The sequence below is a fragment of the Desmodus rotundus genome, chromosome 11, assembly GCF_022682495.2.
Source record: "Desmodus rotundus isolate HL8 chromosome 11, HLdesRot8A.1, whole genome shotgun sequence".
In the NCBI taxonomy this organism is placed as follows: Eukaryota; Metazoa; Chordata; class Mammalia; order Chiroptera; family Phyllostomidae; genus Desmodus; species Desmodus rotundus.
In genome coordinates this window covers 21,725,443-21,752,173 of record NC_071397.1, presented here as the reverse complement: position 1 = coordinate 21,752,173, position 26,731 = coordinate 21,725,443, and the positions used below count along the sequence as shown (strand labels likewise).

General features: G+C 35.5%; 1 protein-coding gene across 2 annotated transcripts in view; it reads right to left on the bottom strand.

Moving 5' to 3' along the window:
* ZNF451 (zinc finger protein 451) overlaps positions 1 to 26,731 on the bottom strand; it is an 80,177-nt gene that overhangs the window by 43,328 nt on the left and 10,118 nt on the right. Inside the window, exons 4-7 of one of the 2 annotated variants that reach the window (XM_024576582.4) lie at positions 10,935 to 11,060; positions 6,910 to 7,021; positions 2,194 to 2,344; positions 416 to 542 (exon numbers count right to left, since the gene is read on the bottom strand). In XM_024576582.4, coding sequence (XP_024432350.2) covers positions 416 to 542; positions 2,194 to 2,344; positions 6,910 to 7,021; positions 10,935 to 11,060 — 516 coding nt within the window. Of the gene's footprint in view, positions 1 to 415; positions 543 to 2,193; positions 2,345 to 6,909; positions 7,022 to 10,934; positions 11,061 to 23,621; positions 26,126 to 26,731 lie in introns of those variants that run through there. The other variant, XM_024576583.3, reaches the window with a different exon arrangement.

Genomic DNA, 26,731 nt, shown 5'->3' with positions numbered 1-26,731 from the left:
ACACTTAATGAAAGTTAATAACAATGCCTTTTAAGTACTAGATCTATTTCTTAATACTAGCATTAATAAAAGAACTGTTATTCATTACTTGGCTCCAACATTTTAACAGGAAGTGAAAAGCAGTGGACTTAAGAATAAGGTTCTAGTTCTCATCATGTCACTAACTCACAGGGCATCTTAAACAAGGTAAGGTAACTTCATAAAGCAAGTCCATAAAAGGAAGGGTTCTGTGATAATCTTTAGGACTGCTGGTTTTCCACTATCAAGTTTACCTGCCCACAATAACTTAATGTTCCAATTCATTTTACTCTTCACAGACAATCACAATTTTAATCCTATATGTATTACTGGTGATTGCAATCTTAACAGTAGCAAGAAAAATAATACTCACTCTTAACTTGGCACATGCTCTTACCTTAGAAAAAAGATGCTCCTTATATTGTTGTTGAGTAACAAAATTTTTGTAACATACTACACAAGCAAAGGAATTGATGAAAGGTCCATGTAGTGTAATTGTTGGGTCACATGGAGAGTGATCAAACCTACTTGGCAAAAGAGAGGAAACATTAGAAAAGCCCACATTCTAGGGGCAGAACTGTTTAGTTTCATTTGTTAAGCTAAATACACACACATTCAGAACTTTATATATTTTTACTGAAATATTAAATAATGTTCTTCATATTTAGGAAATATCAAGTGATTTGCATAAGTCAAATAATTCCTTCAGACAGTGACTAACAGCTTAAGATTTCATTAATGTTCTCAAGATCCCATAAAATATATTTAGGAATGTCTTCCCAAACTGGTAAGCTTCCAGTCTGAAAACTATACAGCCATCATGTTTTCTTCTTGACTTGTTTACCATAAAGCTCACAAATAAATTAAAATGAACCACTGGAGACCATGAAAACTCACTCAGGGAGAAAGGATATTTGCTAAGACCTTGGGTGAGTGTCAACTGGAGGAATACTTTCCTCGAGGAGATAAAGGCATCCACTGAGGTTGCCTTTCTCAGAGGCAGATCACAACTGTGAAATGTGAATAGGCAGTAATTCTGCTAATTTAACATTTTTCTTTGGTGAGCTGTGAAGCCTTCATTACTTAAGGACACCCAATCTCATGAAGTTCACCAAAGGGCAATAGAGACTCAACTCTTAAGGAAACGTTTATCAAGGAAAATAAAGGTGCCACTTTGGTTAAGAGTAAGTAAAATTTAAACTATCCGTGTATGAAAAGTTCAGTATTGTACCAATAACACGTTTTTTAAATAATGTATATATTTTAAATTAATTATTTCAATGAAATGTATAATTAAAAATAAAATAAAATGAACCACTGGAATAATAAGCTCATGTCAAGATTTCTGGCACACACCTGTTTCCTAAAAATGGCTTTTAATCCTTCCAATGTTCATTTTAACCATGTAAAAAACTGTAAAAATTTTAAACTGCCTTGAAGACTTTTTAAAGTAGTTAAGATACAGTACACTACCCACTTATTTATAGAATGGTGAAGCTCCCTCTAGAAACCTCTCTTGGTAAAGTAAGGCATAAATAGGATGAGACATATGGAAAAGACAATGACTCAGAGTTCCTCTCAATTCCCATCTTTGAACTAGTCAATATCAGAAAGGGATTGTGATCAGAATGTTTAATGACTTTAATACTGTCTTTCTTGATATTTACTTTCTCATGCTCTACTATTCAAAAATCTAGTAAATTAGTAAGATGGGTTTCATAAATAGAATATTTATTGTTAATTTTGCTATATTTGGTTTGCCTTTAGCATTTATTTTGCAGTGTTGCATTAGCTTTCTTTAGGCTAAACATCTGTAAGTGCTTCATGCTTCTGGAAATTGCATTTATGGGGTGGATATCTCTAAAATTGATCCAACTCCAGAGCAATGAAAAAAGTCTGTTCAGAATTTCATGAGAAATTTAGGAATACATACATATTTAAAAGCTACATGCCTTTAAAGACAAAATATCACTAGAAGAATCTGACTTCACCAAGCCTTCTAGGAAACCTAAGAAATGTAATTGTAAATAATTATATCACAACAGCACAAATAATTTGAATTTGGAATATAAAGCTATAATCACAATGACAGAGGCACATCATGCTTTCATTTTATGAAATCACTTTGTAACTCACTTGATCTTCAGTATCCACTACTCTGAATATCACGCTTACCTTTTTAAATGTCCTAAGAGAAGGTGCCCATTATCAAATTCCTTGTTACAGTGCATTATGGGACATGAAATTGGTTTCCCAGACACCTGCATTTGGCCTCCTCTTCGGAATGAACTTTTTGTTCCAGAATTAATTGTGCCTGTTTTCAGTCCTGCATCATTGGAATATAAAATCTTAAGTTCCTATTTCAGATATTTGTCCTTTGGACTGGTAATCAAAATTATGACAAAAAAATGAAAATTATGATATGGCATCAACCAGGTGTATCGTAATTAAATGTTGATAAGCTTTCTTATAAAAGAGATAATAAACTAAAAGTAAATAGTTACTTGGGACAAGGAAATCAGTTAACACCTTCAAATAGCCTTCTCTTGAGGAAAAAAATGTTTCCCTAAATATCCAAGAAATATCAAAGATCAAATGCATTAGAAAATCAGTTGCTCTACAGAAACCTTACCTCCCTTCTTTTCATTTATAAAAGTTTACAAGATCTCATTTATAAAAGATCTATTCTTCTAACTCTTATTTTCTCTTTTAACTCTCCTAAACACATTATAGTAGCTATATAATAGAGGATCTGGGTTCTACGAAAATTACATTAAAAAATGTAACTGAGAGGGTGGGGAGAGGTAGAGAGAACAAGGAAGCTCTAACCTGGACATCAAGTAATGCAGATGTCAGCAATAACATATTTATAGTACACAAAGCAAAGATTTACTTGTCACTGTCTTCTTTCTATTTATCCTATATTGTCGCTTCCCTTTTTCTCCTTTCAAAACCAGTTAGAAAATACTGGGTTGGACAAAAAGTCCATTTGTTTCTTCCGTAAAATAAAAGATACATTATTCATTTTCCCCAATAACTTTATTGATTTGGATATTTTGAGTATGTTGTCCCCGCTATTGGCTTCTACTGGGTAGAGGCTAGGGGTGCTGCTAAACATCTTGCAATGCACAAGACAGCCCCACAGTGAAGAATTATTTGGCTAAAATGTCAATAGTACCAAGAAACTTTGCAAGCCACTTTTGACCCATTCAATCAGCCACAGCACCCCAGTGTATTTCTCCATACACTGCACAAATCTTTTTTTGTGGGTTTCAGTTGTGTTATTACACTCCTTGAAATCATAAAGCATAATATGATGAAAATGTTGCATATCTTCAGTATTAAAATGGCTGCACAAAATTTCACCAATTTTGTTAAGTTTTTTTGATGCATGCTGATATGAGAGCTGTCACAATACAGTCTAACAAAATTGCTTTGAATGAAATTCAAGACAACTAAGCACTACTAGAGCCATCGTACAAAAAAAACTAAACAAACCTTCTGGCCAACCCATCAGTTTGCCCACCATTACCTTCTCTTAATTCCCTTTTATCCTGGTCCATTCTTCATCTCTTTTCTTTCTTTATAATTTTGGTCTTATAGTCACACAACTCTTGTATACTAATACCCTTGGCCAAATATCAGTCTCATGGAACTCCCAATACATGGCATAAATGGAAAATTTAGAATTATGTTGTATAAGTAAAGAATTATAAAACTGCCAGGAGAATTCTAATATAAAGATAGTTTGATTTTTGACTCTCTTATTATTGTTTCCTGTGGATTGTTCAAATTAAATGCCTTAAATATTTCATACAACAGAAAACTGGGTATTTATCTTTGCCAGTTTCTTCAGAGCCCCTAAACATTTAACTAGAGTAGAATATTATTCCTTTAACATCACTAGTTTTAAGATCCCTAAATGGTTATATATGCTTAAAGTTTCAACTGCTTTGCTGCTGTTTTCGTCCTTCTGAGGGGAACGCCACATTTAAAAGCCACATTTAAGCACATTTAATGCTTATGAATGTGCTCTTCCAACAAACAATGAACAGCACAGCATTACTCACACTTTAATCTTAAAGAGGCATTAAATGACAACACAATTTTTAAATGCAGTCAGAATTAGGGCAATTTTTTAAAAAGATTTTATTTACTCACTTTTAGACTGAGGGGAAGAAGAGAACAAAAAGAAGGACAGAAATATCAGTGGTTGCCTCTCAAGCGTCCCATACTAGGGACCTGGCCCACAACCCAGGCATGTACCCTGACTGGGAATCGAACTGGCAACCCTTTGGCTGGCAGCCCACACTCAATCCACTGAGCTACACCAGTCAGGGAGGGCAATTTTTATTTATTGTCCATCCACATTCCAGATGTTGCCCATTAAGACCTTTATTTAGCCAAACAGAAGCTCTGGCTAATAGAAAAAACAATTAATTGAAAGAAAATAAGCTTTACCTATGGAAAGGCAAAGTACAGAGAGATTTAAACAGCTCTTTTCCTTAAATAGTATAGAGAGTGCAGTTTTTAAGTTATTAAAGTATTCAAATGTATGCACACTGACCTAACACTAAGGGCCTATAAAAGATATTGATAGATTTCTAAAGTTAGAGTAATTATAAATAAGGTACTTAAATTACTTCTAATAAAAAAATGGATTATAATAGCTGGATACTGTGGAACAGATTGAATGCATCCCTTAATGTTACTGAGAAGTAGAATCTCAGTTTTTAAAATTAAAGAGTACAATGGTTCATCTCTTTTCCCCCAGTTATACACTTGTTCAAAGGTCTCATCACTCTAAAGCCCATTTATGAAAAATAAATACCCATACCAAATATAGCCCAACGCTAAAGCAAGCTGTCCTAGCAATTGATCCCTGACTTCAGTTTTACAGTGTTGCAGGGACCAAGCAAAAAGATGAAACAATTATATAAAAAGAGCATAACTAAAGACCTTAATTCCAGGCTCAAGCTCATCAGCCACTAATGAACCAGGTGTGACCTAAAGATATACAAAATGCCAAGTCTTGCCAAGAATCATAAAAACAGCTAAATGACTCACTGTTTCCACCTGGCCTGCTCAGGCAACTACACAAACAGATGCTCATAAATTCAATTTACAATGAATTAAAATTTCTGACAATCTGGAGCCCAGGGGTTAGGCCTAAAGGGGCATATTTACCTGTCCAATACCATTCTAGACAGGACATGAAAGTGTCAGATTCATATGAGGTAAATGATTTTTATAGGCGATCTTACAGGTGATAAAAGCTTGTAGTTCCAGCCCATTTTCCTATCAAAATCACCTAGGAATCTTCTCAAAACTACAGATGCCTTAATCATCTCTGGAGGTGAGGCCCAAGAATGTATTTAAAAGGTCCCAGGTAATTCTCAGGCAGCTAAGGTGAGCCCACAGAGCTAGTCACTAACAACTCTGAAAAGTGAATGCATAGATATCAAGGAGGACTTTTTTTATTATGAGCTATAGCTGTAAAAGAACACTCCAAGAGGCAAAACCATTTACCATCATTTCTAAGTCTCTTCTGCTAAAGTAGGTACGGAATGCAAACAATTCCTTTACATACAGCTGAATGAAGACACACTTAGAACCCAAGTTCTAGGCTTGTTTCCTGTGTTCACACACAAATGTTTATACAGACTCCTTTGATATAATAGTATTCAACTAATATTTTTTGAGCATCTCTATGCTGAGCATTCTTTTTAGGCACTGACACTAAATAGGATTAATAAGCATTGGTCTCCATCCCCACAGAGCATACGTATAGTATGGTGGAAGAGACAGACAGGTAAACATATCAACCCAACATAACAGGGTAAAATCTATTTTAGAAATGAATAAAGCACTGTGGAATCAAAGAAGGCTGAGTAACCAAACTGAGGTAGAATAAATAAACCTAGCAACCTGTAGTGTTGAGTACTATCTGTGGGGCTAACCCCCTAGGAAAGTAAGAAAAAAGAGGAAAAGGCATTTAAAATGGACATGGATGAGGTAGAAATTTGCCAGACACAAACAGATGAAGTGACAAAAGGGAAATACAGTTCCAGGGAATGGCCAAGTGTCAAAATATCTACAAATTATTGCAAGTATTAAGTGGTAGTTTGACTCTATTTTTAAAAAGCCCTCTGCAAATTAACTTCAGGAAAGATATCCGTGTTCAAGGTTGAGAACTACATGCATAAATATTTCTAATGACTTTCTGCAGTTAAACCTCCTGCTGAATTAAATCCACATATAAGGTTTCTGTGGATATCCCAAGCCTTTAATTAAGGGCTTAGTGGGTTTTCTACAAAACAGACTAAAAAGTTGCCATGGTGAGATAGTTCTACTGGCTCTTAAAAATTCTACCGAATTATCTAGTAGGGGAAAACATATCAGTTAAACTCTTCCAGGAACCTCAGATCTGCAGAGTAAAGAAAAGGCTACCCAATGCTTTAGCTGAGCCTCCCATGTGGACACTTACTTACAGAATATCTACATAGACCACCCGGACAAATGAGTAAACCATAATCCTATAGATCTCAGCTTAAATTCCATTTCCTCAGAGAACCTTTCCTGACCTCAAATAACCCGTTATACCCCCTCCAACAGACACATGTACTATTTCACGTAATAACTATAAAATCATAAATGAATAAATGAGCAATATCTAATGAACTCAAGGATGACCTGTATTACTTATATTCATGTTATAGTTTTGCCAAGTAGTAAGATAATTGGTAAAGTAGGCCATTATTAAGAATCACTAAAATTAAATTTTAATAGTTTACATGCTCATTAGCAACCAAATAAAATGAACATAATGTCTTAAAGCTTTAGAGAAAGAAGCTAGGTAACCTTAGCATTCCACTCTGATCTAAAGAGTACCTGGCATTTTCAGCCACTGGTCCACACACAGTCTTGCTGCTTCTGTATCAGAATGTCCTCGAATAAATTCCAATTCTTGTAACCCATGAGCATGCTGAAAATCAATTTTTTCCTAAAGATATTAAGGGAAAAATCAATTAACTATGATTACTAACCTGGTTTCCTTGAGAAAAAGATTTTGACACATCAGTGATTAGAAAGTACTGATTACCCTTTATCTCTGGAACTCTGCATCTAGGTCCCAAAGAGGTAAGTCAAAAACAAAGGTTCATGCTCTAAGATGTTGATCCCATTTTATCCATATCTGCACAAAGTTCACCACAACCTACACCTCTAACAACAGGGCACTGTTTAAGTAAATTATGGTAAGTATATTTCATTAAAGTCAGTAGAAACACTAACCAAACTTTTTCAATGAAGTAGGAGCACATTTTTGATATAAAGCAGGCCATCAAGTAGTATTAAAAAAATAAGGCCAAATATAACAAAGATTACTTTAAGCTATATGTAACTATATCTGCAGAGGGGGGAAAAGGTTGAAAACAAATATATTAAATTCAATGCCTATCTCTAGGAATAAAGATATCAATGAGTAGTTTCATTTTTAAACTTTTATATTTTTTCCCAATTTTCCATATACGGGGTAGGGCAAAAGTAGGTATACAGTTGTTTGTATGGAAAAACCATACAATAATTAACACATAACAACACAAGAACACACTGTTTCATGTACTCACAACTGCAACCTACCTTTGCCCCACTCTGCATAGTCTGAAGTCACAGAAGCCTATTAAATATTTGTTCAGTGAATAGTATTACTTTGAGTCAATACTTATTAGTACTTGTTATGTGCCAATATAAAGCACTTATTGACATTTAGACCAAGGGCTGACTAACTTTCCCCTAAAGGGCCAGATAGAAAATATTTTAGGCTTTGTTGCCCCGACAGTCTCTATTGTAACCACTCAACTCTGCCACTGTTGTATGAAAGCAGCCACAGACAATATGTAAACAAATGGGCATAGCTACATTCCAATAAAGCTTTATTTATAAAAACAGGCAGCAGGCCAGTTCCAGTCACTAAATTAGATGCTTTAGACTGCTGAAGTCTCTAAATCTTTCTAGTTATATTACCTATAAATCCATTTGCATATTCTCTAATCATGCTGTATCTAACAATGAACATTTATTAACCACTTACCATGTGACAGGAACAGTTCTAAAAGGATTTTAAATTCTCACAATAACTCTGTGCAATAGATACTATTCTTTTTCCCATTTTATAATGGGAAACAAGTACAGAAAAGTCAAACAAATTGCCCACGGATAAAGAACAATGCCAGGATTTAAACTCTTGCAATCTGATTCTAGGATCCATGCACTTAAACAGTACACCATAGTGCACTGCAAAAAGCCTATGTTCTTAAAAAGAAATGACAAACTCATAAACATTAGATTTGCAAGACATGAGTCAGAATAATGAATGGCCTAGCGAGCAATGTAACAGGTTCTTCTGTAAGTAGAAGGACAGGGAGATTTAAAATTTTAATCTAAAAGAATGTCTTACAACATTGTTCAAAGTACAGACATAGAAGATGAATTCCCAAAAATGTTAATGTGCATTTTATACATAAAAAACTCTCTGTAATCAACTTAACTAAGAATAGAAGCACTGGTTTTAAAATAAAGTTTAAAAGGTTCATTTAGTGCAGGACTTCCAAAGCCTTAAAGTACTAACATGCCTGGGATTTTTCCATCCAGAGAGAAGACTGTATCTTAATAAATGACCTATTATTTATTTTTTAAAAAATGTATCCTGAATAACATGTTATGGGAAACAAAGTTAGTTTATTCAAAGATAAAGATTTTTTTCTTATTTATAAGATTAAATCATGTATCAATGTTCCTTACAAAAATCTATCACAATAAAAACTCTTAAATTAAATTACCATGAGATTAAATATTACTAGTAGCCTACTTATTTTAAAACAACTGCCAATAATTTAAGAAAAAACGTTTTTAAAAAATGTTTTCTGGCACTTTTCACAACAGAATTTTAACTCTATGGCGAAACACAGTCAATGCTCAAAAAAACCACATTTTTTTGCCGCCTGAAATCATCTCCAAACAAGCCACCTTTTTTCTGTATCACAAAGCTACTTTCACAAACTTTAGGGTTACCTCACTTCTTGCATGTCATCTTAACTTGAGAAATATCAATAAGCAAAGCTGGTAGCTTGTTAACTAGTCAGCACAGCACAATATCCTGCTGTGATAAATATCCTGAAAGTGATTTATCCTGCAAAGATTTTAATGATTTTCTTTTTTTTTTCTTTAAAATCACTTCATCATAAAAGATGGACAATCTACTTTAATAGTGAGACACCCACCATTTACAAATGCCTAGAATAGTTGAAAGACATTTTCTGCTATTATCTATTTTTAGTCAGAGTTATCACTAGAATTCTTCAAAAAAAATTTTTTATTTCAGTTTCATTATCGTCCTTTTTGGGTAGTTTTTGTTTTCTGTCATTTAGTTTTTTTAAAATAACCTATCAATAAAGGGAACCAAATAGGAACAACAAAAAAAGTCATGAATGATTAGCAAACAATGAGCTAAAGCACCTGTGTGAGTTTCTCTCCTAGAAAAAATAAATTTACTCTTTACAAGCGGTTAAACAAGAATTTCAAAAAAAAACTTTGCAATGCTAAGGAAAAGTCTTTGATGCAACAAATGAACATTTACCTAGATGGAAGCTAAAACTACCTTTGAGAAAAACCTTAGTTGTCATAGTGACTATAAGATTCTGAACTCATCATGAAAGTTTTATTCTCTATGTGTCCAGTAACACTGCCTGCGGAAAAAAGCTAGCATCACTCAGGAAATTTGCAGAAAGGGAGGGCAGCTTGCAAACCACTCCTCTCTCAAAAACATTATCCCTATGACCCATAAACAACACACTTAACATAGCTTTAGAAAAGAATCTTCCTTAAAAATTAATAGTGCTTCTGCCAGAAAAGAAAAATTCCGTTTTTAAAATATCTTTGTCTTGAGCATTTTAAACATACAACTAGAATATTATGCTCTAATTTAATTGGTATTGCATGATAAAGTCCCCAAAGAAACCTAGTTCTAAAGATTAATTTATTCTTTATCTAATTAGGTGATACTAAAACAGGCTATAAAAATATGTATCTATATTTGTTTATAATAACCAATGAATAAATAATCAAGGAATCAAAAACTGATGTTAAAATTATAAAGTCGTAGTGCTTATCTCAACCTGGGAAATCATCTTCAACTCTGCTCCTTTCCAGGTCGAAGCTCAAAGTCTATAAAAGCTAAGTGACCTGCTAAAATCCAAACAGCTGCTGAAAGAGTCACGATTTTCATTTCCATTTTTAAAATCCTACTATGAAACTTTCTTCTAACAAACTCATTAACATTCTACTCCTAGTAGACGTACGGGGGAGTTATTTAAGTAATTTCATTTGGGACTTTCTAAAGCAAGTCAAGGAACAAGTTGATACCACATGAGTTTCTAAACTAGGCTTCATTTCCACATAGCTGTTCTATAACCCTGATTCACGTTTCTTCCTTCTAGTAATCGATTTAATCTGAAGAACAAGCTGAAGTTTGAGAAAGTGATCTGGCTCTATTTAGTAGAAAATAACTTTGCCACTGCTTATGTTTACAAACCTGATAAACAATTTTCACTCTTGCAATAAACCATAAACCCTTTAATTGTTCATTCGCTTTGAGTAACCCAATGATTTTTAATTCCCAGAAATAAAGTCCATTCAAGTAATTCTATTTTTCCTGTATACATATATGATCGGAATCCAACAAACTAAAAATACAGATGTAAAAAGCTATTATGAATTACTACTAAATTGATGCACTATCTAGAGTCCTTGCTGAACATGGATTCAATTATACAATTCTTGATTACAAATTTCTCCTTACAACTTTATTGTAAGCAATTCTATAATTTGGTAAAACACAAATTAAAATAGCTACATACCCTAAATGCTCTATTCTTCTCTTCTTTCTGCTGTTTCTCCACTTCAACATGGCGGGCTAGACGAGCCAGAGTTAAAGCAACTTTATCCTTCTGATGGTCAATATGGTCTTTATGCTTAACATTACCCTGTAATTGAAAAAAAACAATTTTCATTCTTTTTAACAAACAAAATTAGTTTTGGGAGAATATATATCCATTTACCAAAGAGTTATTATATTAAAGAACTACTTATTTTTACCATTATCAAATTTTTAAGAAACTGTCTTGTGTATTTTATATCTATTTGGTGTTTTGTGGGTCAGCCAATCATTTGCCTGCACCATTGTTTTCAAAATCAGATAGACTAGCTGCTAGGACATTTATCATCTTTATTTACTTTGTAATCACCTGGATATTGAAAAGTTTGGCACTGACTTGCACTGAGTCCATCAGGTAATGCCATCAAGCCATTAATCCACAGTCTAAAACACAGGTGGCAAACACAAGGCCCGAGGGCCGAATCCAGCTCTCCATCTTGTTATATCTGGCCTGGCACCTTGTTTCTACCCAGCGGCAGCGCGGAGCTCTCGCTTAACTGTTAAGGAGTAGTGACATTTATACAGTCCTAAAATTACATTCGGTCCTTTGAAGGCAACTGTGAGGCTGATATGCCCCCCCCATGAAAATGAATTTGACACCCTAAAGTACAAACATCCTTAGCTTTGTTTTTTCAGCAATGGCAGGCCAGTATTTACTTTAAAGGAACTACTGCTTTTAACTTCCAGTTAACTTCCAGTTGCCAATCCAACATTGTAAGGGCTTAGAAGTTGCCACTGGATCCTAACAATGAGCAAAAAGCAAACGAACTGATAAGTTAACACCTCTTCTTAGATTCATCAAAGTCAGGTCACAGTATAAACTGCCACCTCCCACATGAAAGACGGGGGTGGGGTGGGGTTGGGGGAACAGATACAAAGAATCACATCATAGTGGAGAGGAAACCCATGAGTAGAAACAGCAGCAGGAAGCAATACTAAGTAGGAAAACCTGAACCATAACTGATGAATTGCCTGTCAGTGTGAGTTACGTCTAAGAGTTAAAGATTTCAGGTGGACCCAGTGTCTGCATCAATTCATATTCCCACCAACAATGTACCAGGATTCCCTTTTCTCCACATCTTTAACACTTACTTCTTCTCTTTTTGATAATACCCATTCTAACAGATGCAAGGTGGTATTTGTAGTTTTGATTTGCATTTCCCTGATCATTATAGTGATACTGCACATCTTTGTGTGACTCTGGCCATCTCTATGCCTTCCTTGGAAAAATGTCTATTTGTATCCTCTGTCTGTCCCTTTTTAATCAAACTGTCTTTCTGTTATTAAGTTCTTTATACATTTGGGATATTAACTCCTTATTGAAATTATTGAATATATAATTTGCAAATATTTTCCTCCCATTCAGTAGACTGCCTTTTCATTTTGATGGTTTCCTTTACTGTGCAACTTTTTATTTTGATATAGTCCCACTTGTTTATTTTTGCTTTTGGTGCCTTTGCTTTTCTAGTCAGATCTAAAAAATTCAATGCCAAGATTGACATCAAGGGGTTTACTGCCTATTTTCTTCTACGTGTATTATAGTGTCAGGTCTTACATTCAAGCCTTTAATCCACTTTGAGTTAATTTTTGTGTATGGTGTAAGACAGTGGTCTAGTTTCATTCTTTCAAATGTGGCTGTAACCACCACTTATTGACAAGGCTGTCTTTTGTCGCAAATTAATTGATCATGTATGTGTGGGTTTACAATATTTCTGGGCTCTCCACTTGGTTCTATTGATGTATCAACTTCTATGCCAAAACCATACTGTTTTATTATAGCTTTGTGATATAGTTTGAAATCAGAAAGTGTGCTATCTCCAACTTTGTTCTTTCTCAAGATTGCTTTGGCTATTCAAGGCATTTTTTATGGTTCCATACAAATTTTAGAATTATTTGTTCTAGTTCTGTGAAAAAAAGCTGTTTGAATATTGATAGGGATTGCACTAAATCTGTAGATTACACTGGGTAGTAGGGACATTTGAACAATATTAATTCTTCCTATATATGAGCATGAAATCATCCATCCATTTATTTGTGCCTTCTTCAGTTTCTATCACAATGTCTTAATAATTTTCAGTGTATAGGTCTTTCATCTCCTTGATTAAATTTATGCCTAGGTATTTTATTCCTTTTGATGCAATTATAAATGATACTTGCTTAATGTCTTTTTCCAATAATTATTAGTGTATAAAACTCCTGTATATTGACTTTTTATCCTGTGACGTAATAAAGTCATTTAATAGCCCCGGCTGGTGTAGTTCAGTGGACTGAGTGCCGGCCTGTGAACCAAAGGTTCTCTGGTTCGATTCCCAGTCAGGGCACATGCCTGGGTTGCAGGCGAGGTCCCCAGTAGGGGATGTGAGAGGCAACCACACATTGATGCTTCTCTCCCTCCCCTTCTCTCTAAAAATAAATAAATAAAATCTTTTAAAAAAATAAATTCGTTTATTAGTCGTAACAGCTTTTCTTGTTGGAATCTTTCAGGTTTTCTATATATACAGATGTTACTTGACTTATGACGGGGTTACCTCAAAATAAAACTCATCTTAGTTTCATAATATTCTAAGTCAAAAATGCATTTAATAGCCCTGGCTGGTGTGGCTCAGTGGATTGGGTGCAGGCCTGCAAACCAAAGAATTGCCAGTTCAACTCCCAGTCAGGGCACATGCCTGTTTTTGAGCCAGGTCCCCAGTTGGGGGGACCTGAAGGGCAACCACACATTGATTGATGTTTCTCTCTTTCTCCTTCCCTTCCCCTCTCTAAAAAATAAAATCTTTTGAAAATGCAGTTAATACACCTAACTTCTAGAACATTATAGCTTAGCCTACTCAGTTTCTACTGAATGCAAATCACTTTCACACCATTCTAAAGTCAAAAAACTATAAGGCACATCATCATAAGCTGGAGACCGTCTATACAGATTCTGTCATCTGCAAACAGTGCGCTTTACTTCTTCCTTTCCAATCTGCAATTAGATGCCTTTTTTTCCCCTGGCTAAAACTTCTAAAGACTTGTTGAATGAAAGTGGCAAGAGGAGACATCCTTGCCTTATTCCTAATCTTAGAGGAAAATCTTTCAACTTTTCATTGATTATGTCACCTAGAGATTTGTCATATACAATGTTGAAGTACATATCCTCTATATCCCCTTTCTTCACGTTTTTTTTTTTTGCCATAAATGGATGTTGAATTTTGTAAAGACTTTTCTGTTTTTATTGTGATGACCATATTTTTTTTGAATATGTAATTTATCTTTAGAGAGAGGGGAAGGGAAGGAGAAAGAGAAGGAGAGAACCCATCAATGTGTGGTTGCCTCTCGTGCCCCTACTAGGGACCTGGTCTGCAACCCAGGCATGTGCCCTGACTGGGAACTGAACCAGCAACTCTTTAGTTCACAGGCCCATGCTCAGTCCACTGAGCCACACCAGCCAGGGCTGATGACCATATGATTTTACCCTTCATTTAGTTAATGTGTATCATGTGGATTGATTTGCAAATACTGAGCCATCCTTGCATTCCTGGAATAAATCCCACTGGATCATGGTGTATAATCCTTTCAATCTATTGTGGAGTTTGGTTTGGTAATATTTTCATGAGAATTTCTGCATCTATATTTTCTCAAATATTAAATACAGGCATCTTTTACTTTACTTTTCACTCATCTGCTCCCCCAAAAGTTGAGCCTCTAAGTCTCTCCTTACTGCCATAACTAGCTAAACCAGCTGTCTAGAAATATTTGCCAAGATCAAGTTAAAGGGAATGGAGAATATATGTAGCAATTCTGCTTTTGTAAAGCAATTTCTAGAAACTCCATACTGAAAAGCAGGACTTCACAGGAGAAATTGTCATTTTACAAGAGTCTGTAGTAGTGTATCATTTTGTGGTTTCATGCTAGACAAATTATTTATATTTTAAAATCATTATTACAAATCTCTAAAAAGCACTTCAGTTAACAAAAATGATCAAATTAAGCATTTTTTACAATATTTTTTTTTTAATGAAAATATGAGTAGAGTCACTGAACTTCTCTGTGAAATAGAATAAATCTGCTCCAGGTACCACACAGGGTGACATAATCCATGAGAAAGCACTCTGTAAAAATAGTTATCATCCAGAGAAGTGATAACAACAATCCAGTTCCCTATCTGACTCACCAAAGCACTTTCTGGCTACTAAAAAAGCCAGTAATAAAAAAAGATGAAATTTGGAGGAGGTAGGGTGTGCGTGAAGAAAAGGGAGAGGGAACAGAGATAGAACCATCCGAGGCAGAGTGTTGTTTACTGTTGTTCTCTCTCTCTCTGAATGCGACCTGGCACTGATTAGAGGAGCACCAATTGCAGGATGATTATTCTCTCCTACTTCTTTATCTTCTATGTAAGGGATCCCAAGTTCAAAGAAGCTTAAAGGAGCAACTAACTGCAAAAGTGCCATAAATTAAGTTTGAAAATCATATTATCCATCTGACTAGTACAATTGGTTTGAACAGAATTCCTAAAACTGCATTACATCATACACAGTCAAGTTTCAAAGCCTGATTATTGCCCGTCCTAAAGTTCTGGTCCATATTAGGTCTGAAGTTTGCACCTCCAGAAGTGCTGTTTACCAGAAGCTTCTTCTACCCAACTTGTAATTCAAACCACAACCCAAATAACATTTTGGAAAGCAACAATTTTTCTCAAGAATTTTATATTCAAATACAGACGGAGCAGAAGAAATAAACACAGCAAAGCAGTACAATATTTATTTACCATCTCCAGCAGCAAAGCTTTGGAACCAGGAAACCACCCTTTTGTACAAAGCAATCTCCTTCCCACCCCCAACTGGTTATTGTTTACAAATTCAAAGCACACAGAATCACTGCTTTATATGAGCAAATTTAAAAACATACATACAGATATACCCCATTCTGTAAAGTAATTTAATTAAGGAGGCTACAGTACCATGGAGCCTGTTAAATAAGATTCTTCCTGTACGGTCTTTTGGGTAAACTGCCAATATCTCTATGTATAAAAATTCCCTTCTAGAAAGAATGACTTTGATTATCCTTCAGTATAGGTTAAAAATAAATAAATAAATGTAACCTTGGAATTTCAAAACATCTCTAAAAATAAAGCAAAACAAAACAAAGCAAAGCAAAGCGGAGTCACAACTTTTTAACCCTGAATGCCGCTGCTCTATCTCTTGCACAGGAAATAAAAGGATGAATTATGCAGAGAGAAAAGGTGACAGAGACAATTGCAGCAAGGAAAAGAAATTCAAACCAGAGAAAAAAACAGAGTTGGCAAAATGTGCTTTGGGTGCTGCTGGAGATACCACTGGCACAAAGTTCACAGGTCCTTCTTTAATACAATACCTCCAAACTCCAATGAAGCAACAATTTTAGAAATACCATTTTCTCCAGGTCCACCCACAATTCATCTGTAAGCCAATAGGGAAATCACCCACATTTACCTACAATGAGTCCATACTGCCAATAGGTGGTCCTGAAGTATGCAACCATACAGCCATAATGGGATGTCACATTCTACTTCAGTGACATTATCCTGTTCATCTTCAAAGTTATTCTCTACCAGTGCCTCAGTTCTATTTCAATACTAGAACTGTCCCTGGGGCTAGAGGTGCACTGATTGAGAGCTCTCCTTTGGCTACGTTCGGGGAAGAAAATAATGCTCTAGATGTCATAGTGCACTGGGGTGCAAACCAACCTCTATAGACAGATTATTTCTACAACCTTACAGGTACAGGCTACACAAACAGTACATTTTGAATAGGTAGGAACCAATGTTTTCATGGGTAATGTATCTTTCTTCAGCTTAATCTCCTGCAATTATGGCCTCATAAAGGCTGTTTCTCACAATTCTGAAACCAGAAACACAATGTTGCCCACGCCCTTGCACACAGATTCCTTCACTGAATGCCTGGCTCCTATTTCTCCACTAGTCCAACTAACTCTTATCTGATCATGTTCCAAACCTCAGCTCCATCAAGAATTTCACAAGAAAACCTTCCTTGACTCCTCTACATGGACCTCTCTTTTGTCCCAACTGCATCACAGGCATTACTCTAAACAGGATAATTGCTTGTTTTGGTATTTCTTTCTCTTAAGATAACATACCATCTCTTAACTCCCAGTATCCCGAACTTCCTTAGTACCTGCCTACACGTGGCAAGTATTGAAAAAGGTTTGACAAATGAAAAGATTGTTTCCAGCATTGACACAAAATGACAAAATACCATCCATCAAAATTGTATATACATACCTACATATCCTAGCTCTTCAGTCTACATTCTCTTTTATTTTTTCTTACTGTTTATTATAAACATTTCTTAGCTTGCACTTGAGAAAAGAGACTATTTAACTTCTAATGTTTTTCAATGGCATAGTCCACTGCTGGGCTTGTGATATAGTTTAATAGTTCAGCCTTAAAAAAATACTGTAAACAAGGGGAACATGATCTGATGACATGAAACAAACTATTGCATGCTATTAAATACATCTTAAAATGCATCTGTATTTATATTCAGTACCATCCCAACAGTTACAAGAAATCTATGAATATGGATAGAAATAGCATAACTACTAAAGGAAGGAAAACAATATTGGGCTTCCAAGTTTTCAAAGTACTTCTGGGCATCTGCCTCATTCGAGAGTAGGAAAGCAGAGACTCAGAAAATAAGTGACTTGCTAATACTCAGAGCAAGGTGTTTGTAATTCAAATACAATGTGCTCTGCATCATTCCATCTTCCTTCCATTAGGCTAATATCCTCATGTTACCAGCAAAAAAAATTTTCAAGTATATATCTCAAAAACAGGTGTAACAAGCAAAAAAATGTAGAAGAAAAAAAAAAAACCTAGCAATGACAACCATGACTAAAACATTCAGGGCTGAAAACAAATGGAACGCAAATAAGCAACATAAGAAAGAGCAGCCAATGACTACGCATCAAGAATCTTAGTCCAGCACCATAAAACCTCAATGGGAAAACTAAGATGTTAGGGTTTTTAATCCAACAAGTGAAATAACCAGAAATTAGTTAATAGAAGACATCAAGTACTCAGGGATGAGAGTACAGACATAAATGCAAGGTATAGTATATATCAAAGATTAGTATATATCACGGAAGACATAGTTTAGTATATGGCAAATTAGCTTATCAGAGAGGTAAGACTTCAATGGGACCTTGAAAAACACAGGGAGGCGGCCTAGTACAATGTTGACTTGAGATTATGAAGGAGCAGAATCTATATTCAAAGCTCAGTTCCACTACTTGAGCAAGCTGCTTACTGGTAAATTTTATTTCCTCATCTACAAAATAAGGGTGAATTGCTGCCTCAAGAGTGTCTTGCAATTAGCACAGGGCCTAGTGAAAATAAGCTCTATAAATGCAGGTTCTCTCCTCTACTTCCTTGCCAGGCGTGAAGATGACATTTAGACCCAAGGCTATCAAGGTGCTTCCAAGATCTGTCAAAATACATTTTTGCCAAAAGTAAAAGAAATCAGGTGCTGTTACAAGCTATTAAACAAAGACCAGCATTCATGCAACTCTGTACTAAGATTCTAAATGAGATTAATTACATATTAACTATCAACAAATTCTACCAAAACAGAAAAGAATGGGCTGCACACCCAACAGCAAGAAGCTTAATGTAAATAAATGTTTAAAAAAAAATAGAACTGAAAACTTGAAACCAGTGAATCAAAAAATGTTCCTCCCCTCATCATTTACATCACTGCTGCTTCAATAACTAAAAGTGGTATAGACAAAGAGACCACACATGTGCTAAAATAACTACCAGTTATTTAGCACATTACTACATTATAATTCAAGGGAGTGTGAAACACAACCATAGATAAAAATGGGAGTTAACAGGAGATCTAATTGTAGCCCTTAAAATTAACACTCTGATAGAACCACTCTTACGGGTTATAGAAAAAAAACAGAAAGCATATGATAGCTCCTGAGGAAAAAACAGCATATGAAAATTAGCCTTATAAAGGGACAACTAACAGAACCCATAGTAACAGCTGAAGTATTTATTTAAGGTCAAAGGAGAACTCTAAAAATTATCACCAGTTATAAAATAGTTACTTTTACCTTCTACCAAGGAATATACTCAGGAATATTTGAAAACTCAATATAACTTGAGAGAGCTCCAAAGTCCTAAAAGTACAGACAACCTGAGAACTCTTATTGAATTCTTAACAAGGCATGAGAAAATCTAATAGAACATTTGAAACAGACAGTTACTCAACAAAACCAGTAAAGCCCTTACAACCTAGGGAAACTTGGCTAACTATAAGATACAGTATATCTCAAGCTGTATTATAAATTCATGGTGAAGAGCCTAAAATCTTTATACAGAGAAAAGATGCACTTGACCATAAACTATACGTAATAATACATTTGTGTGAAGAATATATAGAAATGAGAAAATAATACTATCATTAAACAAGAAAGCATTAAAAATTGATGAAAATTCAATAGCTAGGGAATAGATTGAGACTAGACTGGGTACTTTTTTCTTTAAGGACATTATAAGAGAAAACTAGAAAATCTCCTACAATAATGCTGAAGGCATCGTATGTAAATATACAAATACAAAGCCACATCAAAATTTTGGCTAGTTTATACTGGCAGAATGGGAAATTTAATCTACAGCAAAGAGATTAAAGGAAGATCAGACATCCTTCTAGAAAGAGGTGTTTATAAAAAGGAAGAAAAGAACAATACAAAGAATGAACCAGTGTGCCAACATCAAAAGGACATGGTTGCACTGTGATTACTTGCTGTTAGGTTTGCCAGTTGGAAGCAAACATAATTTCCAGTAATAAGATACCTCAATAGTACCAAACACTACTATTAAAAAGTTCTCATTATATAAAGTTAAGCAAATGAAAAGACAAAGTTATACAAAAATAACATCCCACTAATCTACAGGAGAAAAAAGATTTAATAAAACAATATTCTCATCATTCACCAGGAAGGGAAATTCCATAAAAGGGAATTTTAATGGCTTACAAAACTTGTTCTATCTGAAAAAAATAACTGAAAGATTTGCATTCAATGCCATGATCATCATCAGTTTACTGTTAACTTCCACCTGTACATTTTCATAAGTGAAAAATAAAAAACTGGTTGGTTTGTGTACCACTAATGAAAAACTATGCAGAATGGGTCTGGCCAACTGAATGATATACATAAAATGTATACAGTTATGACAATTAATTGGACTAGCCGCTAACATTAAGTAAAAAATAGTAAAATTTCAAAAGATGAGGAAACCTAAACAGTGCAAGTCACAGACAAAATATGCCTCACATTTAAAAAAAGTTTTCAGTTACTGTAATCGTTAATACTCTTTCTACAAAGATCTAACCCATAATTTCTAATGTCATTAGAATCACAGTCAATTAATTATATCTTCAAGAATACTAATGTAGCATTTAACTGTGTCCAATTTTATAACCAGCAGCAATTCTGGGTTGTGTCTATTCCAATCTCCTTGTTTACAGTAATTAAAAGGTTATCCGGGATGTACTGGGACCTTAAGGACATTATCAATCAGGTCACTCAGGTATCATTCAGTAAGTTATCAGTACAGTACTAATGTAATATACTAATTAGTATCCAAATAGCCTGAAAGAGTTGATGCTCCCCTCAAATGGCGTTTTGAGGGCTAACAGTAATATACTAATTAGTATCCAAATAGCCTGAAAGAGTTGATGCTCCCCTCAAATGGCGTTTTGAGGGCTAATAATAGAATTATACTGATAAAGAAGCTATCACACAATTTTAAAAAGTTTAAGTGCAGTTACAATGATAAGGAAGTAGTTACACAGTCTTGAAAAAAATAGGAAGATAAAGTGTCAGCAAATTTACTGCTTTTTCCTAATGTCCTGTTTCTTCTTACCAACTAAGCACATCCACTTATCAAATATAACTTATGCTACTATGGCTGCAAATATAACTTACGCTACTATGGCCCATGTGAGACAAAGGACTCAGTCAAAAGCCTAGAATCTACAGATAGAAACAAAAGCTGCCTCAATGCCCCCAAAATTGAGCCAATCACTATTATTACTAACATTTACTACTGTGAAGTTATTTAAATAAAGGAGGGACATACTCTACAACCTTCTGAAATGGATTAACAGTGCTATAAAGAAAACAAACATTCAGAAGGAGAGTACATTTAGATAGTGCAATTAATTGTACAAATGAATAAACTACAAGATTAAAAATCACTGTACAAAATTCACATATCACCAGTAACATATGCAAAACATCAAAATGTTAACTTTTAAACAAGAGTGTGAAATTTAAAAAGGCACTTCATGTAACAATTAATGGAAACAGTATTTCTCTGTACACAGTAACTACAAGAAATCATATTGTCTCCACATATATTTTGTGTCTAGTCAAGAAATAACATTTTTAAGAAAAAGTATTATTAGACACATCCCTTTTGAGAATACCAAATCACTAAACTTGCAATTATTGCAAGGCCTCCTAGAAAAACTGTACGTATTTAAACATACAAGGTTGGCCTAATGGGAGAATTTTGTCACAGGCTCTGCACATGGCAGGCATAACATGAAAACTTATTATCTGATTAATTATGAGTTCCATATGCTATTAGGGTTGTCACCCTAAACAAAGTCCTCATTTTTAGTTTTATAACACCATTATAATTCAAGTATGCCAGAGAAAAATTTTAAAACAATAAAAACCAAACAGGTTAAGCATAATGTTTCTTCTGTCATCATGAGATTAATCTATAGCTAAAAACAATCCCAACTCTATAGTATTTTGTCCCTATCCCCATTCAATTGTCAAATCCCTTCAGAAGTGAGCTACTTGATCATCAATTCAATGATTTCCCAATACCTCTTTACTTTTAGGAAAATTCTCTGGAGAGGGTTAGACATATCAATTAGAAAGTGATAAAGCAATGTTTTCAGCTTTGTTCCTGAACAATATAAAACAAGAGGAAGAGAATAGCAACGCTGTTTTAGAAATATTTAAGAAAGGAGGAGCTTCAAAACAATGTAAATATAGTTAACACTATTGAACTGTACACTTAAAAATGGTTAAGATGGTAAATTTTATGTTGTCTTTTTCTAAAACACAATAAAAACTACAAAAATTACATAGAAGGAGCATATTGAGCAGAAGTGCCAAAGCAGTTTCAGAGAAGCATACCTTCAAGCATCATTTATTTTGGTTTGGTTTCTGGAAAATCAGAGTACCTCAAAGACCATCAAGTTTGTGACCCAGTATTTAATTTAGGGAAGGAAACGGAAAAGCAGGAGCAGCCTGAAGTAGCCTCAGCTAATTTAATACCTATGTGCAGCCATATAGAAAAGTTTTGAGGTCTCTCTCTCTCTCCAGTGACTAGTTCTTTCACAGAATAAACTACAGTCCCATGTGAATGGCACACGAGACTACTTGACTGGTGTAGTACAAATCATGAACTATAAAAATCTTTGTATGATTTTGTAGGCCCTTTACAGGAAGTTATCAATGCTCTTCTTCAGCAATGTAGGCCCTTGACAGAAGAGTTACAATTCAGACAATTTGAAAGACAGTTCCTATAGCACTGGCATGGACCTACAAAAGTAGAAGACTGTGAAAATATAGAAAACATAAAGGTAAACGTTAACTGTTGATATGACTTAACCTACTTTGCAAGATGATCTCTATCAAGACTGTAGATTAGGCTTAATCTACAAACAGGACTAATACCATATCCTCAAAGTATCTAACAAAATAACTTATCCCAAGTAGGGATATTTGCCTCTTCAACCTCTACAGCACAAATATGTTTCTGAATATGGTTATGATGGGGAAGAAGAATGAGACTCCAATAAACTATTAAAAAGTGGGGCACGAGAAAAACTGTCAATCACCACTGTGCAAGAACTATACCAAGAAATAGAAACCACATGAGTCCTAAAACAGTGTTATATTCTATTAACAGTATACCCAAAGTACTTCAATAAAACAGATGAAAAAATGTAGATGTTTGACAGAAAAGTTACAAAATTATAAGTCTACTGATAAAAAAAGGGTTTTTGGCTGCCAAGCAAATACTACTAGGTCATGTATCCGATCCCTCAAACTTGACAATTTTCTCTATTCCTGAAGTCACGCTACAAAGAGGTCTATGGGCTGATGTATACAGTACAGCCACTGCCTTGAAGTTAAAAAGACCATTGTGGGACATATAATTGAGGTATCTGCTGCTAGTTCCAGGATGGTAGAGAAATATTAATTGAACCAATCGGGAGCAAAAAAGTCAGTCATCTCTCACTGTAAGAGTCTGACTAGATTAAGGGACCAATAAACCAAGATATGTCTCTGAAGTCTTGATTTCAGATTTTAAGAAATCACTGAGGGATATCATCATTTAAATAGATATCCAGAAACAGAACTGTGTGAGATATTCTCTTTACTGCATCCATAGTTACACTCTACGTCTTAAGGAGTTCTCAGTAACATCGATTGATGGCACTCCTCTTTATTATAGTAAGAGGACTGGATTGTCAGGCATGTTTGGAATTCCTGCTCTTTTAAGAGTTCAGATTTGCATGCCTGGATGGTATGAGTAACATCCTTTATTTCCAGGACACCGATGTACACTATCTTTTTTGTATTTATAGTGATGAGTTATCAAGCTCGAAAAAGGTAAGTATTTAGAAGGTGGGTTTGTTTTAGAAGGTCATCTTGGTGAAAGGTCCAGATTATCCTGACAGAACACCATTACTGGGTCTCACAGTCTGTTGATACGAGAGCTGGATAGGTCAAAGGCTTATGAGTATTAACAGCAAAGAATCCTCTCATACGTAACTTGAAGTGGTGATGGCCCGACAGCCATCAGTCTGGACGAAGATAGTTACTGTGAAATTTTCACAGAGACGTTCCAGGTAGAAAAGCATTTTTCCAGCTGGTGCCCACAGTTGACCTGTGACGTCTAAGTCATCCCACTAGAAGCAAATTGGATTTGGCAAAATTTCAATTCCAGTTCTGGATACACAACTTCATGGTTGATTTTGAAGTCTCATAGAGCTTGAGAGTAGCATGGACTCTTAGTGAATTGATCATCCTGATGTAGAGAGATTATAACAGATTTGTCATTTTGTGAAGATCTGACAAGTGAAGCCTGAACAAGGAAGCACTGATGACCTAAAAACAAAGGATTTGCCTCTGTGTTAAACAGAGATCTAGTAAGCAGTAGGTTATCTCCAGACCCAAAATCTGCTAGTCCTCAGTTTACCAGCAAGATTTTCCTGAGGAACAAATCTTTATATTTTTCTTTAATCACAAGAGGATTCAGATTCCTGAGTACCTTCCTCTGGGCTTACTTTAAACCAGAAGTAATGGGTGAATCTTTGTCCAACCCTACTCAGATGCAAAGTCTCTGCTGCTCATTTGGCCAATGAAAGATGATTATCTTTATTATATACTTCATTCCAAAAGTCTAGAATTTAAACGTCAGCTGTGGTAATTCTAGACATTCATTCAGTTTTGGAGGTGACCTCCTACCTGTAAATCCTGTGTAAGTCAGGAAGAGCAAATAAATACTTAGAATGTTGGATGGCTATACTGCTGAAATTCTGGCTACTAATTCTTGTACCCATGGCGTTCTGGAGATTCTCCCTTTTTTCTATATCTATACGGGTGGTTTCGGGGTTTGTACCAATCCCCTTTGGAGTACCCTCTGTTGTGATAATGTACTTTCTGATCATGACTATAAAAATATCGATGTTGGTTATAGTATTTGCTGTGGTCTTTATAGTCATTTTCTTTTATACTGTTTTCTTCTGCAACAACGGCATTCACATCTTGTCCAAAGAGGGAAGTGCCATCAAAGGGCAAGTGTGAGATCTTCTCCTGGGTTTTCTTAGTGAGAGATGTAAGTCGGAGCCAGGCTTGCCTCCTGTAGTCTACTGCCATTGCCATAACTCTGACTACAGAGTCCATTATGTCCCTAGTAGTACAAAGCTGCCAAAGGCCTGCATCCATACCATCAGATATTATACATCTTGCTTTTCCACGATCAAACTCTGGGTCATGGACCAGATCCTCCATGTCTTCCCAGAGTTTACGCTGATATTGAGTCATATAGGCCATGTAGCTAGCAGCTCGGGCTGCAATGGAAGCAGCATGGTAGAATCTACAGCCCATGACCTCCATTTCTTTTGAGGTAGAATCTAGAGGAGATGCTGTGCTTCCTCTTTTGCTATGCTCTAAAGCTTCTACAATGGGGCCCTCAGCTGGAGGATTTGGTTGGAAAGGAGAGGTATCCTTGGCCACAGGATATACCCTGTGTCCCATGAAAGAAGAAGGATGGCAATCAGCTGGGTCTTTAAAAACCTCAGTGGTGGCAATTCTTAGAAGAGGATGCAATGGAGGAACCAAACGTTTTTTAGAGGTCACATAATCAGGTTTCCCGTCACATGATTCTCCTTCAGACTGTAATGTTACTCTCTTTATAACACCTCTCTGTTCCATTCTCTTCAAAAGACCTGTGAAACTAGTCTGACTCGGGTCAGCTGGCTGCCCTTTGTCATCAGTTGAAGGGGATTTGCAGTCAGCTTCTTCTTCCACTGTAGATAAATTTTCTTCCTTGGAGGTGATGTCCCAAGGCACTGAGGAGTTCTCACTTGGCCTAGAATGATGAAATCTGAAACAACTCCTGGACTGCAGATCACGGATCACTCGGGACATCTCAGCCACTTGTGTCTGGAGATAGAGGATGGCATCCTGTCCATGCTGTGAAGATGAAGATTCTGGAGATAAATCCTCCTTGACCTCTGAAGAGACCAAAGATTCTTGGGGGACCAGAAGTGGAGATGAAGGCAGAGTCTGATAATTTTGTGATGACTTAAGTGTCTCTGTCTCAGAGATCTTAACATCTGAGTTATTTTGATCATTTTTCTGGTTCTCCAATGGGTTCTCAACAGAAGAAGGTTGAGAAACTATCCTTTGTGGACTGCTGGTGCAACTCCCAGAGGAGCTGCTCTTTCCAATGGGAAGAGGAACACTGCAGCTAGAGCACATTTCTGGGCGATGATTCTCAGAGGATGGCACCTTAGACTCAGGCATTCTCTGGGTTATCCACATGAACAAGAAAACCAAGGAAGAAAAAAAAATGCTTTTAATATGTTAACTTTCAAGTGCAGAGATGCATGTCCAGTAAGCAGAATTCAATTTTTTAAAATTATTATAATTAATAATGAAAGATGCAAACAAGTGCATCTTTCAGGTCAGCAAGGGGTTCCCAGAAATCAAATCCACAAGCTTCGCTTTCCCAAAGACCCAATACCAATCACTGGCATTAACCTGGCACTCTGTCTCTGAAAAAAAAGTGTACAAACAAACCCAGTGGTGCCATCCTAGCTTGCTGCTTGGTCCCATGCTAGGATAAGAAAAAGTGGTGAGACCATTGGTGATAATAATTTTTTTTCAAAAATCCCATTTAACATATTTAAGTCAACAAGTAGGAGCTAATAACTGCTGAGAGAACTTGGGGAAAGTTTCACAGAGAAAAAAAATAGTTTCTTCTAAAAGTCCTCCATTGTAGAATCACTTTTAAACCCCTTTAATAAGTCTCTCGTTCACTCTCCATGAATAACAAAACTTTCCAGTTGGTTTTCAAGGAACTTACATATATATTTGTTACCTCATTTCATCCTCACAACAACCCTGTGAGGT